This window comes from Ictalurus punctatus, chromosome 13, assembly GCF_001660625.3.
Source record: "Ictalurus punctatus breed USDA103 chromosome 13, Coco_2.0, whole genome shotgun sequence".
NCBI lineage: Eukaryota > Metazoa > Chordata > Actinopteri > Siluriformes > Ictaluridae > Ictalurus > Ictalurus punctatus.
This window is the reverse complement of record NC_030428.2, coordinates 792,386-811,914: the sequence shown is the minus strand read 5'-3', so window position 1 is coordinate 811,914 and position 19,529 is coordinate 792,386. Positions and strand designations below refer to the sequence as shown.

The following is a 19,529-nucleotide window of genomic DNA, read 5'->3' as shown; positions in this document are numbered from 1 at the left end:
GAAAAAAAAGGTTGGTTGCAAGTTTAAATTATTGATATTTGTGAGGGAAAAAAATCTCTATATATGCACACAAGGTGTTTTTTTTTTAATGCAAAGCCATTTTTTCATTTTAGACACAAACCTCAACTTTCTAAAAAAAAAATGTATCATGTAATTAATTAAGAAACTGGATAAATGATGGACATAACACAATTGAGAAAAACAGTGAATTAACTTTTTTAGAGAAAAACAATTTGATAACAGGAATGAACACTGCGTAACAGGAATGTGTATCCGCATGTGTGTGCGTGTGTGTGTGTGTGTGTGTGTGTGTGTGAGTGTGGGTGTGTGGGTGTGTGGGCGTGCATAGCTTGTTTGTATGTGAGAGAGAGAGAGAGATTTTTGAAGGAATGTGCTACATGCTTGTAGTTCATCACAGTGAAGAAGATGGAAAGAGAAAGAATGAGAGACAGCGAGAACTGAGAGAGATAAACTCGTATGTTATTCACAACGGAACATAGAAAACATATTAAAATGTTTAAACTGAGGAAATGGACCATTTTAAGGGGAAAATAAGGTCACTTTGAGTTTGATGGCCGCAACACGTCGCAAACATGTTGGTTCTGGGACAATGAAAGGCTCTTTTTGTACTCAGTCACGTTTCTGACCTGTCGCCAGTTTACCTCCAGCTGTTTCTTTCCAGTAGCACTTTACTTTTCCAGCCTTTTGTTGCCTCCCATTTGTGTAATGTACATTATAAGAGAATTAAAAAGTGTTTTTGACCTTGGATACACTAAAACATGGACCAACTGAATATATTGCGCACAAAAAAAAGAATTCAGTAACTTTTTCAGCTGTACTTTTATTTTTCAAAATCTCATTTTAAGAACTTGCATATTGTCTTCTTTTTTATTTTGTCTGAAGAATCAGAAGCTTGTGAATGTAAAAGATGTGGCCGTGTTCTTGTTTTCCATCAATTCAGGTAAACAGCAGACAGCGCCCACTGCTGTCTTCCAGGTGAACTGCAACTACAGTAACGTAGTTAAGTAAGAGACCAAAACTAGAACATTGATTGATTGATTGATTAATTGATTGATTGAGCTTGTTTTGCAGCAAAAACAAAAACCTGCACAGTTTATACAAAGGAACATTTCCCAGTTCACACCAAAGAGCTTTACTACAAAATGGAAAATAAAATAATAATAAAATAACGTCTGTCACATCTTTCCATGTGTACGGAATGGAGAACGAAGGCCACATTATTTTCTTGTTTACAAAATACAAATAATACGTTTAAAAAAAACAGTGCAAGTCCACTTTAGATGCGCTGATATTTTTCATTTTTAGAAAAAAAGACAAAATCCTGAGTAGTTTTCGTCTCCGAGAGGAATTGGTTTAATGCACGTGTGTGTGTGTGTGTGTGTGTGTGTGTGTGTGTGTGTGTGTGTATGTGTGTGTGTGTGTGTGAATAGAATTTCTGGCTGTATTTATAACCCAGAGACTCTCTCTCTCACAGCTACTTGTAGATTCGCCAGTCCGTTATGGGAGAACAGTTTGAGTATCAGAGTTCTGTGTTATGTGAGATTTGAGAAAAATTTGGAGGAGGAGCAAAAAACGGCATCACATTGTTATTATTATTATTATTATTATTATTATTATTATTATTATTATTATTATTATTGTTCAAGTTATTCTTTTTTCACACTGACGTGCTGATTATCGTTAGCTATGGTAGAAATATAGGAACGTCTAGTATCGCTGAAACCGTTTTCACTCCTGCTGAAATAACCGAAAATATTCAGCGTTAGATTATTTCAGTGCACAAAACCATCTTTAATCATTTTTATTTTTTATTTTATTGAGACGTTGGGATTGATGTCCGTCTCCTGCTACGAGTGAACAAGTCCAAAGAACTTCCTGCCTGTGAGAAAAATCAGTGTGTGTGTGTGTGTGTGTGTGTGTGTGTGTGTGTATGTGTGTGATGTCTGAAGCCAGCCTAAATGTGCCAGATATGTTTAAAAAAATAAATAAATCATGTTGACTTCGTTCGGAATAAAACAGCTGGAGACGGAGGTTCTCCAATGGGATGTGGTTTAATAGCGTTTTAAAAGCTCTGTGTCTAGAGAAGGTAATCGTACGCGATGGTGTAGTCGTGACGTTTGGAAGCCCGGATATCACACAGCAGCTCACCACACCGCGGACGATATTCATGTCCTGGACGTTGAACCTGCAGGAAATCTCGTTTATGACATGCGTTATGCTTTTAATCACCACTGTAGCATATTTAGCCTGGGGTCCTGAATTACTGCACAGAATAATTACATGAATAATACAAATATATAATAATATACAAATATTTAATAAATAATACAAAAATAATTCAAGCTGCTGAGTTCTGGATCGTGATTGGGTCAGAAGGTGTTGATTAGTTCTCCGTAACAGCAGCTCTGACAGTAGTGTTATCGTTTCTATAGTAACAGCTCTTTTATACACGCCACATAAACATTAAAAAGAAAGTCCATTAACATGGAAGGAGTCTCCAGTGTCGCTGCTTTGTAACAGTCTGGACAAAGGAGTTTATAATAAAGAAAGTTGAAGCTAAATGCAGGTCATGATTATCTACAGCGCTGTGCGTTAACCGGCCTTCAGGTGAACACTGATTGGTCGGCGGAGAAGAAGTCTGGAAAAGCATAACTCGGTGGTAAAGATCAGTGAAAGTGTGTGCATTTCACTCTTACCTTGCTCATTAAGGTTGTCGCACTGGTGTCACTTCGTTCCTCATGCGTGGATGGGATGAGGCTCCACTGGTTGGTGTTTGGCTGATAACGTTCAGCCGTGTTAAATCAAAGCCTCCAATCACGTAGATGTATCCATCCAGTTCGGCTACGCTCACAAAGCAGCGGCAATCGAATCGCACAAAACCGTCCAGGAACACTGTACCGTGATAGGCTCGAGCTGTTTCTTCTCTGCTGGAGATGCACATCCAGCTGTCCATCCTCGAGTTGTAGGTTTCTACAATGTTTGTAGGAGACGCGCCGCTGAATCCGCCAACGATGAACAAGATGGAATCCGGGTATCTGGTGTTGTCCTGTCTTCACTCATCTCTCTCAGAACTCTCATCCGATCTGTAACTTTCTTTGTAAAAGAGGCCGTGATGATGATGAGCGTTCACACAGGGCTGTTTTATAAAGACCGGAACCTCTAGAATTCCAGCATTCTTAGAACCAGCTCACGCCATAGTGAAGCATCTCAGAATCAACCTTAGCTTCTCTTATTTATTTATTTGTTTATTTATTTATTTATTTATTATTGAGGGACATTGTTTTATATTTATATTTATTATTATTATTGCTGTACTTTTTATTTATCAGAGAGAAGCCTGTGAAATAAACCCTCTGCTTTACGTCACTAAGCTGTGACCTCAAACTACACGATTTCATGATTAGTGTTTAATTTAAGTTTCCCAACATCAAACGCAGTATATTATAATGACACTGATATTATAATAAACCCGGAAGCACCACATTCACCTGTCTGAATACATTACACAACTTTACAGATTTTATTTTTAAAGAAAGAAAGAAAAAGAATTCTCATTGTTTTAACATACAGCACGCCATGTTTCCTCTCGCTGCAATCGGACTTAACTCTTGAAATGCAAAAGAACTAAACAAAAATAATAAAGAAATGTTATATACAATTATAGAAATGCATTACTTATAATACCTTTCCAGCATCACTCTGATATAATGTCTTCTGATTTATGTGTACTGTATAAAAATATAAACTCTGAGCATCTAAATAAAATAAACAATAAAAAACAATAAAATAAAATGTCTCAAAACAGGTAATAAATGAATAAATCCAGTCATTATATCGAGAAATTAGATAATAAAAACTATTCTACAGGAGGCGCAAACATGAAGACAAGAAACTCACATTTAAGTGTCACACAAAAGATCGTAAAAAATATATATATATAAATATATTTATATACAAGACAATTCAAGCATCTTTAAAACAATCCCTGAGGTGATCAGACGAGTGCGTCCAGTCTGTTCAGGTCATGGATGATGTCCTTTCTTCTCAGCGTGATGTAGAGATACACCCGAGTGCTCCAGAACACCAAACCGCCGTACGTTCTGCTTTTCTAGATGCGCACACAATCACTGATGATTCATTCATCTTTTCATTTCATATTTCAGTAATAACACCTGGAACAATCTTGTGTTGTTGTTTTCTTCTTACCTGCTAAGACCCTGAGGGCTGAGCTTCAGGAGCCAGATTCTCAAGTTCATGTTCATCACATTGTGGAGGTGAGTCCTGCGTTTGTATGAAGTTTAATGTAAAAACGCACAAGTTAATGATGTTAATCAGTTTTTTATTCCGTGTTTAATATTACACCGTGACGTACACACCCTGTGTTCCTGTTTACACCCACACGATCGTCCCAGCCGGTCGATTTCTTCTCTAATGCTGTAAAAACCAGAACAAAAACGATCTTATCGTCTATCTAAACATCTATCTATATATTCATGTTCCTCAACAATACTCACGTACCTTATTCTGTTCCTCTTCCCTGTGTGTGATGGGGAAAGAAAACGTGATAGTGTTTTAGAACAGAAACTGGTCGTGTTTAGAGCATGCACAAGTACTAAACCGATCCGACTGTAAATAATCCGAGTGTAGAGTCTGATCTAAGTGATATATTCAGAGTCAGAGACTTTATTTCTGTTACTGATACAACAATAGAATGAGAAAAAGTACACAGAGCAGCTACATCAGATCACACACTGTGTCGTGTTTGTAGATTATACTTACAGAAAGCAGATATTTGTAAAGCAATGCAGCACACAGCAAAGACGCATTCAGTTGGTAGGAGAACGACGCGCAGATCCACGGTACGCTGGCCTTTTCCTATTTATAATCATAATTGGAAAAGAGAAGAAATTGTAGTTCTGTACATATATACATTAAAATGGACTGCTTTCAATAACATTTTTCTGATTACTTTAATGTCAGTAATTTCACAATAATGTTTTTACCGTGATGAGTTTTTGTAGAATTATTATTAAAATCATGGACTATAGAGTTCACTCACGCGCTTTTAGGATCAGCTCCACTAATAACACAACCGCGTTCACAAGAACCACCACCACTGAGCCAAACATGAACACAACCAAATGGGACAAACCTGCAACACAAAGACATGAGGATTAGACAAAACCTTCACTTTTCTCTTTTAACTCCGTGTGTTGTTTTATAAATATAGAATAACGGTATTTTATGGCCTGAATGTAACTCGGATATATCCTGACTGAGACAGAAATATCTTCATACTTTGACAGAAAATAATGTTGTACTTACGTTGCTGTGTCCCAGTGTTTCTGGAGTCAGATTCTCGACCTGTGGTGATTAAAGCGAAATCAGTGAATTTATACGAGATCTGTGACAATAGAAACAAAACCTGTTACCTTCTGTGTAATCCAGTACACGTTTTCCAATTCCATATAAATAACAGCGCACTAGTGGAACCCCAAACCTGCACAGCAGTGGTAAATGAAGCTGGTCAAAATCAGACCCTTTCAGCAGGACATTCACAACCATGCACATGGACGCCACATTTCTAGCTGTCTAACCCATTACATTACTCACAACTACTGAATGATAAAACCACTCGGAATGATTAGATACAGCGGTGCAAGTACCATTCAAGATGCTTTGGCCAAACATCTCACAGACGCCAATACTCTAGAAATGTGCTTACAGAGGGTACAGTATGAAGCTCTTGGGGTTCTCTTTATATCTCTGAGGATTAAACGGTCTGAACTTGGGCTGAATTTGCTGGAACGCACACTCCTGAGAAGAGAAGGCAACTGTCTTGAAGGCTCTCCATCCTTCTCTCTGGAGAATGGTGGATTTCAATTATAACCCTTCCCAGTCTGATTAGCAGCAACAAATCTCTTCTCTGAGGTCATGGCTGATGTCCTTTCTCCTTGACATGATGTGCTCCAGAACAACAAACTCCCATAAGCTCTGCTTTTATAGAGGTAGTCACACTTCTTGATGTTTCTTGATGTTTCATCTGTAACACCAGGCTGTTTATTACTCTCTTAATGATCGTAGAAGTAGGAAGGGTGTATTTATTTTTTCCCACCTAGCTTCTGAATTTTGATTTATGTTTAGGGAAAAAACGACTACGTATTGAAATCTGTTGTGGTTTTTTATCATCATCTAAGTTCATTTATTTGTTTATAGAAGTTGGTGAGGACCATACAACTGTTATTTAACTCCTGAAAATAAATAAGAATAGAATTGAAGGAGGGTGTACTTTCTTTTTCCCCATGGCTGTAGTTACAGTAAATGTTGTGGAACATTCATGAGAACAATCTCTAGGACAGAGGAGTTGTTTTTTTTTTCTCTTTATCTTCAAGATTGTAAGGGAATGACCGTGTACAGCTCCCATAGAATACAGTGGATGTAAAAAGTTTACACACCCCTGTTAAAATGGTGGGTTTCTGTGATTTAAAAAAAAAATTAAACGAGGATAAAATCATGTCTGAACCTTTTCTACCTTTATTGTGAAAATTTAACCTATTAATTAAAGTGAAACACAATAAGAATCATTTTAGGGGGAAAAAATGGTAAAAAAAACTAAACTAAACTAATACTTAGTTGAAGCACCTTTAGATTTTATCCCAGAATTCAATCTTTTTGGGTAAGAGTCAATCAGTTTGGTACATCTCGACTTAGCAATATTTTGCCATTCTTCTTTGCAAAAGCATTCTGCACAGCCCTCTTCAGGTCACCACGCAGATTTTTAATTGGATTTAGCTCTGGACTTGGAACTAAACCTCGACTTAGTTCTGGATTCTCGACCAGGCTGAAGCTTGGCTGCGGCATATTGTGCTGGTAGGGGCAGTGGTGTCAGGACATGCAGGGCTTGGCTGGATCCAAAGACCTCGATACGGCAAGGCCCAGGGAAAGGACAGATGTCGACTAGTCCAAGAAGAAATTCGAGCAGAGGTGGAGGAAAGACACATCAGCAGGATGATGAGGATCCAACAACAAGGGGCATGGACTCGATGGGAACAGGTAATGGATTGAAAGATCTTGTGGTCAGAGTTGTCGAAAGCGGAGCTACATCAGATCCAGTTCCTTATCCAACCAGTCTATAATGTCCTCTGTGCCAAAGAAGAGGATCTCTGGAGCACATATTAAGTTGCTGGCCTGAAGCCTTGGGAGAGGGACGTAATCGGTGGCACCACGACCAGGTGCTAATGGTTATCGCAGAAGCCATCAGCACAGGGATCTCTCTCAGTAGGCACTGGTAGATCGCTTGATCACAGTTGTTAGGGCTGGAGAGAAACCACTACGGGGCAGGAACCCAGCAGGGGGACTTCTGTCAATAAACTGGGACTGCCAGGTAAAGGACGACCTGGGAATACAGCTTAAATTCCCAGAGACCACCACCATGAACACACTTGGGCCTGACATGGTCCTCTTTTCAGAAAAATCAAGGTAGGTGGACCCTCTGCCCTGGGAGGACCGAATGGAAGAGGCATTTGAACGGAATGGGGCCAAGTACAAGGAGTTGGCAGGTGAATGCCATAGCAGGTGATAGAAGACCCGCTGCCTGCTCATTGAGATTGGCTGAAGAGGGTTTGCCTGGGTCGCCCGGGCAATAGTGTATGATGTTGAAAGACCTGAAACACCCGATGACCCCAGGTTACATCACAGATAATGTGTCTAGGTTGCACCTGCAAGGTGTGTGTAATATCATGCTGAAAGGTGAAATTCGTCTTTATTTTAAGTGTTTTATCAGAAGCCTTAAGGTTTTACGCCAAAGCTACTCATTATTCCCTCCACCCTGATTAAAGCCCCGGTTCCAGCTGAATGAAAACGGGGGATGATGGGGACGTGGGGACGGTGTTCTTTTAGTGATGTGCTGTGTGTTGTTTTTTTTAGCCAAACTTATCTTTTGGTATTCTGGGCAAAAAGTTCTACTTTGGTCTCATAAGATCACTGGACATTACTCCACATGGTTTTGGGAGATTGGATGTTTTTTAAAATAATTTTTTGATTGAAAAAGGCTTCCGTCTTGCCGCCCTACCCGATAATCCATAACATAGATTGTTGTCACATGTAGGGAGCAACCAGAACTTGCCCGAAAATGCTGTAAATCTTTTAATGTTGCTGTAGCCGTTTCCCCGGGTCTTCTCATCAATTTCAGAGGGACGTCCTGTTCTTAGTAATATTTTCTTACTGTAATAAAATTTTCCCCACTTGCTGATTATTGTCTTTACAGTGTTGCATGGAATATCCAATGCCTTGGAATTGTTTTTGTAGCCCTCTCCTGACTGATATTTTTCAGCAATGAGATCTCGTAACTGCTTTGCTTTGTAAGCTCTTTGTTGTCCAGGACTTTTCCAGATGGATATTACCAAGAAGATGTCAGGAGAATCCTACAGGAACAGCTGGACTTTATTTGGGGTTAATCAGTCACTTTAATTGATGTCAGATGTACACTAATCAGTATTTAACATGAATTTGAATGTGATTGGTCGATTCTGAACACTACCACATTCCCAGTTATAAAGGGTGTGCACACTTATGCAACCTGGGGGTTGGAAGTTTTTTGTTTTTGGGGTTTTTTCCCCTAAAATGATTCTTATTGTTTTTCACTTTAATTAGCAGGTTAAAATGTCACAATAAAGGCAGAAAAGGTTCTAACATGATTTTATCTTGATGTAATTTTCTTACATCACAAAAACCTGGAAATTACTGACTGTTACACAGCACCTACTCAATACTCCTTCCATAAATGTTAAAGAAATGTCTCCTAACAGAAACACATATCAACAATTACAACAACAATCAACAATAACAACAATAACAACAATCAACAATAACAACAATACCAATGAAGTTCCACTTGTGAACGAGCTATTACTACAGAAACAATAACTTTCAGTATTGCAGTGAGTGCATGAATATAAACATTTATGTTACAGTCATAAATACTCAGGTCCGTACTGTTATAGAAAATGAATCAACACTTTCTGATTTGAGAATTCACCTGAGCAGTGGTCTAATTATTGTAACTAACCTCTGATAAAATAAAAATAATGTTACTGTTATTCAGGTAGTGCAGGTCTTATGTGTGCTGCTTAATATAACACTGGATTTAAAATTTATGTTTAGTTTTTAATTAAGTTTAAACCACTTCCTTTGAAATGATCTGAATGTGTTAGTTTTTTAATCATGCTATTAAAATAAAAAGTATTTGAAAAGGATGAGAAAAGTAATGAATACCTGATGAATATTTTATACTTATAAACATGATCATCGCGGTCAAGATGTGGAGGAATGCAGTCACACAGGTCAGCGCGTCACGCTCTACAAAGTGAGAAAAAGACACATTTTTACACAAGTGCAATCACGACAGAGTTACTGTATAAACAATTCACCACAGAACTGCAGTAAAACACTTTGAAAGATAAAACACATGGTCGTGATTTTGTACTGGATTATTCTTACCTTCTTCCTCTTGGCTTCCTGATTAATTATATAATATTTATAACTTCTTTTGTACATGAAACCATGTGAGGACGATCCAGTGGAAAAGCATCTCCTCTACCAATAAACAGTACTGAAGCAGGACTGGTACTTACCTTTCACATTATTCACAAAGACATAATGGATGTAGATCGACCCTGATGCACTTAGAACCTCCAGGATCATCAATGATATCCAGACTAAAATTGCAAAAACAAACGAGTGTTTTTACACACTTCACATGACACATCTCTCACTGGTCTTACTGAGGTTATTAAATCTGCTGCACGCTCCGTACCAGGTTTTCTGTACTGCAGTGTTAGCGCAGTGCTAGCAAGCTACTTAACTGTTAGAGAGAGATACTTTGTATATATTGTAACCTTAGTTTTGACAGGTATAGGTCAAAGGTCAAAAAGATACACATTCTAACTCTATATCTAGATCAAAGGTAATGATCATAAAAATATTAATAGTTATGTTAAATCTGGATCACATCCATTCGTTACCATACATGGTGCGGCCATGTGTTTTCCACCCCACACACGTTGCACACTCATGTTCTTTCTTTTCACATAGAATATGAAACTCTCTGTGGTAGGTCATAAAAATATATATAGTTATGTTAAATCTGGATCACATCCATTCGTGACAGAAACGTTACTAGTTATGTTAAATCGGGTTCCCATCCATTCCTGACACAAATGTTACTATACATGGTACAGCCATGTGTATTACACATCCAAACAAAAATATGACACACACAAACGCACTTTATTTTCACATTATTTAAAAGGAATTTAAGTGTTATGTACTAAATTACCATAATTATGAACACAAGTTGTTAAGTTGACAATCATTTTTAATATTAAGTTTCTCCATTTAGATTGTCTGCAGTAGAATGCAGTCTTTTAAACCGGGAAAATGTTTTAAGTTTTATAACAATAGTAAGTAAAATCCAGTGTGATTTACATTACAAATCTCATACGTAACATCTCTGCAGGATTTATAGACGTTAAAGCACTGAATGAAATGAGCAATATAGACAAAAAATAAACACTCTGTGTCTACTACTTTGATCTCTCTCATAGAACTATCCACAGTACAAAGGCTGTGGAGCTAGAAGGCTACGTGTGCGAATGACAAAAGATTTTTAAAAATAAAATAAAAAATGTATCAATACATGAAATTAGATTACACAATGTAGTTGAGGTTTACATGAATAAGCAGGAATGTAATCATGCTTATCTTTCCTATAGCACAAATGAAAAGCCCTCTCTAGATGAACAGATTTGTCAAATGAAACTTTTTCCTTCTTATCCACTGCTACGGTAAACTAAAGAGTAGATATTCAAATTACACTGCTAAATATGACTAGCATTAGCTACGTGTACTAGTGCAAAATAGTCCATCAAATGTATTAGCAGGTGTAGCCTATACACGAGTCCACTATTGGTCATATCACTATTGAGAACATGCCCCAAATTCATTGCTTTAGTAGAATTTAATTGTAAGTGAAATGATAATCACATTGTAATGTCCTTAGTATTTGTTCAGTCTACAGGTCCTCTAACACTCTGTTAAATGAATAAATGTAAATGTACTACAACGTAAATTTAGTTTTAAATCAATTAACGCAGAAATTACACACAATATTAAGTTGATGTAATTATCAACATTATTATGTCAACACAACTCATCAAAATAATGTGTACGACTTTAAATATTTAATTATTTCAATAAATAAGAATTTTTATCACATTAAATTTAGATTGTGGGGGTTTGTTTTGTATAGCTGCACTGTTAGAAAATACATGATGGTTGAATGTGAACATAAATGAGCAGAATGTAAGCTTGTGAAATAAATGAAACGTTATTGATTGCACTTTTGAGAAAATGGCATGACTTTGAATAAAATTTTACTGAAATAAATACTCTAAAACATTGATATACCCGAAGAAATGTAAAAAAGAAAACAAAAAACTTTTTACATACCTTCTAAATAGGTCCCTTTAGGAGGTAACTGTTTTAAAGACGGTGTTTTATAAGAAACGCGCGTATTACAGGCCTTCTAAACCTAACCCTTTAGGATGTAAAATGCTGCTTAAAAGAATCAAGAGTTTTGTTTAAACTAGAAGACACATTTTCCGGGCAATGTCTTGTAGGCCTATACACGGTGTCCTACACATCTGAAGTGTGTGTGTATGTGGGTGTGTGGGTGTGTGTGCGTGTGTGTGGGTGTGTTAGAGAGAGAGAGAGAGAGAGAGAGAGAGAGAGAGAGAGAGAGTCATGTGTTTCCTGGGGGTTTGCTGACCAGACTGCTTACAGTGTGTTTATGTTAATGAATTAAGGTACGAGTCGTGTGTTTTAGGGTTTAACGATCCCTACCAATGTGTACATTTGTGGTTTAAGTGAATCTTTGTTTCTGAAAATACTTCTGTGGTAATTATCAGTTTGTGTAACTAATCTATCAGAAAATACTAGACCTGGTGACTGAATGTGGTAGATGTATTAGAATTTTGGACATGTTATGCATGTGTAGCTCCCTATGTGTATGATCTATGTGTAATCCTTCTGTCAAGAAATGAGCAGACTGAGGTTTGTGAAATAATTGAACTGTTTATTGGCTACGTTGTTGAGAAAAACACTGTGATGTGTAAAACATTTCTACAGTCCTTCAAGGCTGTATGATGTCGTTGTTCTCTTTTACTGAAAGAAAGGTCGAAACCATCGGTGTTATTCGTTGTGGAGACTGAAGTGACAATATGTCTGAAGAAAATTAAAATATGTATTACATATCCTACCTTCTAACCAGGTTATTTTAAGGGTGAAAAAACCTTTTTTAAAGACGGTGTTTTAAAAGAGTCGTGCATTTTGTTTAAACTATAAACAAGATTTCAGAAAATGGTTCGCCAACGAGGATACTTACACAGAACTATCGCTAAATACATAAGCTTTCGTCTATGCTTTGACATCCCATGTCCCAGCAGTACATTTATGACCTCTGATGACCATGTGGGTGTGCGGGGGTGGGTGTGAGAGAGAGAGACACAGGTGTTCTTTTGGGGGTTTTGCTGACCAGAATTCTTACAAATGTGTTTGTTAACGAATTAAAGGGAGTCGTGTGTCTCAGTGTTAAAATAATGGTTAAGACGTTGTACTTAAAACACAGAAGAAACTCTGAAACTATCTGTTACAATGTCTGCTCCAAGAAATCCTAATACCCTTACTTAGAAGATTGCTGTGTATTCACCAACAAGAGGACCTGTTGAAATGAGAGAGGACCTGACTTTTGCTCAAAAAAAAAAAAAAACCAAGATGTTAGTTTGACAATTTATTAATGAAGGTAATGTAAAGACGTTGTTGTTTAACCCTGAGCAGGGCGTCAACAACTCCAAAGATCGTGTCTTAAGTCCGAGGGTTTACTTAGGAGGTAGAAAAACATTTAAAGATGATATTTTAAAAGAAACAAGTGTTTCATCCTTAATGGTAAAAAAGAAAAATGGTTGTACTCCAATATGAAATAAAACGGCGGAGACACACTGAGTACATTTCTGTTCCACAGTCTATAAGAATCCCCAAACTTCATGTAGTGTGGAAAAATATATACACCCTCTGTGACTCTGTTACTTAAGGTTTAAACATTTTTATTTTGTGATGGGAGCAAGACAAAACGGTTGTGCATTTGGTATGTGGTGATTTTAGAATTAGGCCCCAAATGTCAAATATGTTTGTGTATGGCTTCGTCAGGCAAAGATCACGATGGAATGGAAAGTGTATACAAGAGTAACTGGGGTGATCTAATGCTTAGGACTTGTACAGTACTTCAACTCGGGAACGTCCCACCATGGCGTTCAGAGAGGCATTATCTAAGGTACACGTATATATAATATAGATCAGATCACCAGTCTGTCTTTACCCACTCCTGATCTGGGGGTTCGGGGGAGGGGGGATTACAGTTCAGGCATATTTACAACAGAACAGAATATTAGACATTTAGTGTAAACTAGTGAAAAAAAAATCTCTGAAACATTTCAGTGAAAATAGTGGTCCATATTTAATGCATTATATTAGAAATGATAGTACAGTCTTTGTTGATCAGTTACCAACTCATACTTTATAATAATTTGTTTAGGAGCATCTGAATCTGGCAAATAACTTTTATTGCATTTAGGCATACAATAAAAGTTAATAAAAAATTAGGAAGAAATGACGTGCACTACTGCTGCGGATATTAAGTCAAACCATTTTGTTCAAACTTCAGCATGACCCATAGAGAAGCAGAAACCTATGGCACCTTATGAATACCATGTGAAGGATTACGTTGACTCGTCCCTTACAGTTACAAAGACGTGTCCTTGTGCAGGATCACCTTCGCACCAGCATCGGACCCCTCTTCTCCCATTTCAACGTATAAGAAAAGGCAAAATGTAATATAAGATGTATAAGAATACATTTATAAAATATAACACATTATGAGGAAGAAACATAAAATATTATATAACAAGGTCTGCCGTTCAGCCCTCTTAACTGTAAGAGCATCATCAGTATTGTACGGCAGTTGGGGAACAGTAGTTAGCTTTCAGATGTCAGATATAAAACAACTTTTTGAGTCACAGTGCCAAACTACTGGTATTATATTCGGATCCTTCTTTTTCAGCAGGAAGGACCGGCATTTATTTAATAGACAGATGGTACAGCCATATACTTGGTCAGAGGATTTAGGAATTTCTTTGAGAAAGGTTCATTGTTTTTGTTCTTTTATCATAGCTTCAGTTTGTATACTTACTTTGGTTAGTGACTTAAACTGTTTTATTAGGTACTGACAGATTTCATTAACAGGGAACGATGATAGGTGAAGATTAAGTTGGTATGCGTGTACAAAATAAAACTGTCTATATGTATATTTGTCTGCTATGTATCTGTTTAAACACTGCTGTAATGGCGATATAAAGAGAGAGAGATACCCATTTACTAATTCATAGAACCCCTTTCCACCTTTTCAAGTTCGTTATACATTTTTCTTTTCAAGCACCGTGTTCAGACATTGCAAATCATCAGTCTGAAGGTTAAGGGTTACTTAGATTTTTGCTTCTTCAGCATCAAAAAAGTCTAAAGATTAATCTTATTATTAAACTCAGAAACACTATAACTGTCTGGTTGTGATCATAATAAAAGGCAACGTGAAAGGTGACTTAATTCCAAATGAGATTTCTCTATGTTCTATATGACCTTTCTACAGTATATGCCATTAAGTCCTAGTGTCCAGCCATCATTACAGCATGGGAGAGGAAATCTCGTTTATCAGATGTATGATGTACGTCTAGACAATCTGATAACAAACTACACACACAACATTTATGTTGAGAGAATTCAGATTGATCTTTGTTCCCAAATAACATTGGATCAGATCCATAGTTTACAGCATCTGTCCCACGCGTATTTAATCTATATTACGAGTACTGCACAAGTTAGAGGAGGAGAAAATGTAGATTTACTGTTCGTTGGAACTTTATTGTTTATTTAGATCTGTCTTGATTCATTTTCATATTCAAATTTTAAAAAAAAAAACATTTTATTATTACATCATAAAAAGTCTCATATCTATTAAATACCATATCTATTTAACATATCTATTTAAATACTTATTAAGATTACTGTGCTAGTAAGTGTTCCTTACCAGCTCCTGACTATGGCTATCACAGATAGTTGTGTGTTCATGTAATTTTGTGTAGATCCATGTTGTAGAATTGCGTTTGTTGTCTATGAATGTGATTAATCTCTTATAGGATGCAATAGGGTGTGTTAATTAACCACTAATAAAGTGTTTTAGTTTACTGATTTTCATTCACTCAGCTCAAACAGGTCATTCGTTATGATATCTGTATTACTACTTTCCACAACGTGTCTTTATCTCCACCACCTTTGAAACAAAGTGATGCACACGTATTGCCTAACCCTATCGTTACTGAGTGTACCTATTCCTTATGGACAGACTGAACTGCAGGAAAGAACTGTTAACGAGATGAGGTTATGGTCTGAATTACCAAGTGGGTGGTGTAGTAACTCTGAGAGCTACAGTACAGTAATGAGTTTATCTATATTTACTCAAACCCTATACAGGAATAGTAAATTGGTGTATGATTTTATGAAAAGAAAAGTAGGTTCTGTGTGCATAAGAAACAGAGAAAGACCATTTTCTGAAAAGAGTCGCATGGTGAAAATCCATGTTCCTACATTCATACGTTATTTTATGTTACGTTATGTATTTTTTTTTTTAAATTTGAATATGAAAATGAATCAAGACAGATCTAAGTTCCAATGAACAGTAAATCTACATTTTCTCCTCCTCTAACTTGTTCAGTACTCGTAATACAGATTAAATACGTGTGGGACAGATGCTGTAAACTATGGATCTGATCCAGTGTTATTTGGGAACAAAGATCAATCTGAATTTTCTCAACATAAATGTTGTGTGTGTAGTTTGTTATCAGATTGTCTAGACGTACATCACACATCTGATAAACGAGATTTCCTCTCCCGTGCTGTAATGATGGCTGGACACTAGGACTTAATGGCATATACTGTAGAAAGGTCATAGAGAACATAGAGAAATCTCATTGGGAAATAAGTCACCTTTCACGTTGCCTTTTATTATGATCACAACCAGACAGTTATAGTGTTTCTGAGTTTAATAATAAGATTAATGTTTAGACTTTTTTTTTTATGCTGAAGAAGCAAAAATCTAAGTAACCCTTAACCTTCAGACTGATGATTTGCAATGTCTGAACACGGTGCTTGAAAAGAAAAATGAATAACGAACTTGAAAAGGTGGAAAGGGGTTCTATGAATTAGTAAATGGGTATCTCTCTCTCTTTATATCGCCATTACAGCAGTGTTTAAACAGATACATAGCAGACAAATATACATATAGACAGTTTTATTTTGTACACGCATACCAACTTAATCTTCACCTATCATCGTTCCCTGTTAATGAAATCTGTCCATACCTAATAAAACAGTTTAAGTCACTAACCAAAGTAAGTATACAAACTGAAGCTATGATAAAAGAACAAAAACAATGAACCTTTCTCAAAGAAATTCCTAAATCCTCTGACCAAGTATATGGCTGTACCATCTGTCTATTAAATAAATGCCGGTCCTTCTTGCTGAAAAAGAAGGATCCGAATATAATACCAGTAGTTTGGCACTGTGACTCAAAAAGTTGTTTTATATCTGACATCTGAAAGCTAACTACTGTTCCCCAACTGCTGTACAATACTGATGATGCTCTTACAGTAAAGAGGGCTGAATGGCAGACCTTGTTAAATAATATTTTATGTTTCTTCCTCATAATGTGTTATATTTTATAAATATATTCTTATATATCTTATATAACTTTTTGCCTTTTCTTATACGTTGAAATGGGAGAAGAGGGGTCCGATGCTGGTGCGAAGGTGATCCTGCACAAGGACATGTCTTTGTAACCGTAAGGGACGAGTCAACGTAATCCTTCACATGGTATTCATAAGGTGCCATAAGTTTCTGCTTCTCTATGGATCAGGCTGAAGTTTGAACAAAATGGTTTGACTTAATATCCGCAGCAGTAGTGCACAAGTCATTTCTTCCTAATTTTTTATTAAACTTTATTGTATGCCTAAATGCAATAAAAGTTATTTGCCAGATTCAGATGCTCCTAAACAAATTATTATAAAGTTTGAGTTGGTAACTGATCAACAAAGACTGTACTATCATTTCTAATATAATGCATTAAATATGGACCACTATTTTCACTGAAATATTTCAGAGATTTTTTTTTTTTTTTAACACTAGTTTACACTAAATGTCTAATATTCTGTTCTGTTGGAAATATGCCTGAACTGTAATCCCCCCTCCCCCGAACCCCCAGATCAGGAGTGGGTAAAGACAGACTGGTGATCTGATCTATATTATATATATACGTGTACCTTAGATAATGCCTCTCTGAACGCCATGGTGGGACGTTCCCGAGTTGAAGTACTGTACAAGTCCTAAGCATTAGATCACCCCAATTACTCTTGTATACACTTTCCATTCCATCGTGATCTTTGCCTGACGAAGCCATACACAAACATATTTGACATTTGGGGCCTAATTCTAAAATCACCACATACCAAATGCACAACCGTTTTGTCTTGCTCCCATCACAAAATAAAAATGTTTAAACCTTAAGTAACGTAGTCACTGGTCAGCAAAACCCCCAAAAGAACACCTGTGTCTCTCTCACACACACCCACCCCCGCACACCCACATGGTCATCAGAGGTCATAAATGTACTGCTGGGACATGGGATGTCAAAACATAGACAAAAGCTTATGTATTTAGCGATAGTTCTGTGTAAGTATCCTTGTTGGCAAACCATTTTCTGAAATCTTGTTTATAGTTTAAACAAAATGCACGACTCTTTTAAAACACCGTCTTTAAAAAAGGTTTTTTCACCCTTAAAATAACCTGGTTAGAAGGTAGGATATGTCATACATATTTTAATTTTCTTCAGACATATTGTCACTTCAGTCTCCACAACGAATAACACCGATGGTTTCGACCTTTCTTTCAGTAAAAGAGAACAACGACATCATACAGCCTTGAAGGACTGTAGAAATGTTTTACACATCACAGTGTTTTTCTCAACTACGTAGCCAATAAACAGTTCAATTATTTCACAAACCTCAGTCTGCTCATTTCTTGACAGAAGGATTACACATAGATCATACACATAGGGAGCTACACATGCATAACATGTCCAAAATTCTAATACATCTACCACATTCAGTCACCAGGTCTAGTATTTTCTGATAGATTAGTTACACAAACTGATAATTACCACAGAAGTATTTTCAGAAACAAAGATTCACTTAAACCACAAATGTACACATTGGTAGGGATCGTTAAACCCTAAAACACACGACTCGTACCTTAATTCATTAACATAAACACACTGTAAGCAGTCTGGTCAGCAAACCCCCAGGAAACACATGACTCTCTCTCTCTCTCTCTCTCTCTCTCTCTCTCTCTCTAACACACCCACACACACGCACACACACCCACACACCCACATACACACACACTTCAGATGTGTAGGACACCGTGTATAGGCCTACAAGACATTGCCCGGAAAATGTGTCTTCTAGTTTAAACAAAACTCTTGATTCTTTTAAGCAGCATTTTACATCCTAAAGGGTTAGGTTTAGAAGGCATGTAATACGCGCGTTTCTTATAAAACACCGTCTTTAAAACAGTTACCTCCTAAAGGGACCTATTTAGAAGGTATGTAAAAAGTTTTTTGTTTTCTTTTTTACATTTCTTCGGGTATATCAATGTTTTAGAGTATTTATTTCAGTAAAATTTTATTCAAAGTCATGCCATTTTCTCAAAAGTGCAATCAATAAAGTTGAATTTATTTCACAAGCTTACATTCTGCTCATTTATGTTCACATTCAACCATCATGTATTTTCTAACAGCGGAGCTATACAAAACAAACCCCCACAATCTAAATTTAATGTGGGGTGATAAAAATTCTTATTTATTGAATTAATTAAATATTTAAAGTCGTACACATTATTTTGATGAGTTGTGTTGACATAATAATGTTGATAATTACATCAACTTAACATTGTGTGTAATTTCTGAATTAATTGATTTAAAACTAAATTTACGTTGTAGTACATTTACATTTATTCATTTAACAGAGTGTTAGAGGACCTGTGGACTGAACAAATACTAAGTACATTACAATGTGAGTATCATTTCACTTACCATTAAATTCTACTAAAGCAATGAATTTGGGGCATGTTCTCAATAGTGATATGACCAATAGTGGACTCGTGTATAGGCTACACCTGCTAATACATTTGATGGACTATTTTGCACTAGTACACGTAGCTAATGCTAGTCATATTTAGCAGTGTAATTTGAATATCTACTCTTTAGTTTACCGTAGCAGTGGATAAGAAGG

General features: G+C 36.6%; 1 protein-coding gene across 5 annotated transcripts in view; it reads right to left on the bottom strand.

The window, feature by feature from the left end:
• Positions 1–3,518: 3,518 nt before the first annotated feature.
• The window catches only part of LOC128634448 (uncharacterized), a 55,826-nt gene continuing 39,815 nt past the window's right edge, over positions 3,519–19,529 (bottom strand). The window contains exons 12-19 of one of the 5 annotated variants that reach the window (XM_053685023.1): positions 9,295–9,378; positions 5,347–5,385; positions 5,081–5,173; positions 4,801–4,896; positions 4,540–4,558; positions 4,398–4,455; positions 4,228–4,302; positions 3,519–4,148 (exon numbers count right to left, since the gene is read on the bottom strand). In XM_053685023.1, the coding sequence (XP_053540998.1) occupies positions 4,231–4,302; positions 4,398–4,455; positions 4,540–4,558; positions 4,801–4,896; positions 5,081–5,173; positions 5,347–5,385; positions 9,295–9,378 (461 nt within the window). In that variant the 3' untranslated portion in view covers positions 3,519–4,148; positions 4,228–4,230. The remainder of the gene's footprint in view (positions 4,149–4,227; positions 4,303–4,397; positions 4,456–4,539; positions 4,559–4,800; positions 4,897–5,080; positions 5,174–5,346; positions 5,386–9,294; positions 9,379–19,529) is intronic. The other 4 variants (XM_053685022.1, XM_053685025.1, XM_053685027.1 and 1 more) reach the window with 4 other exon arrangements.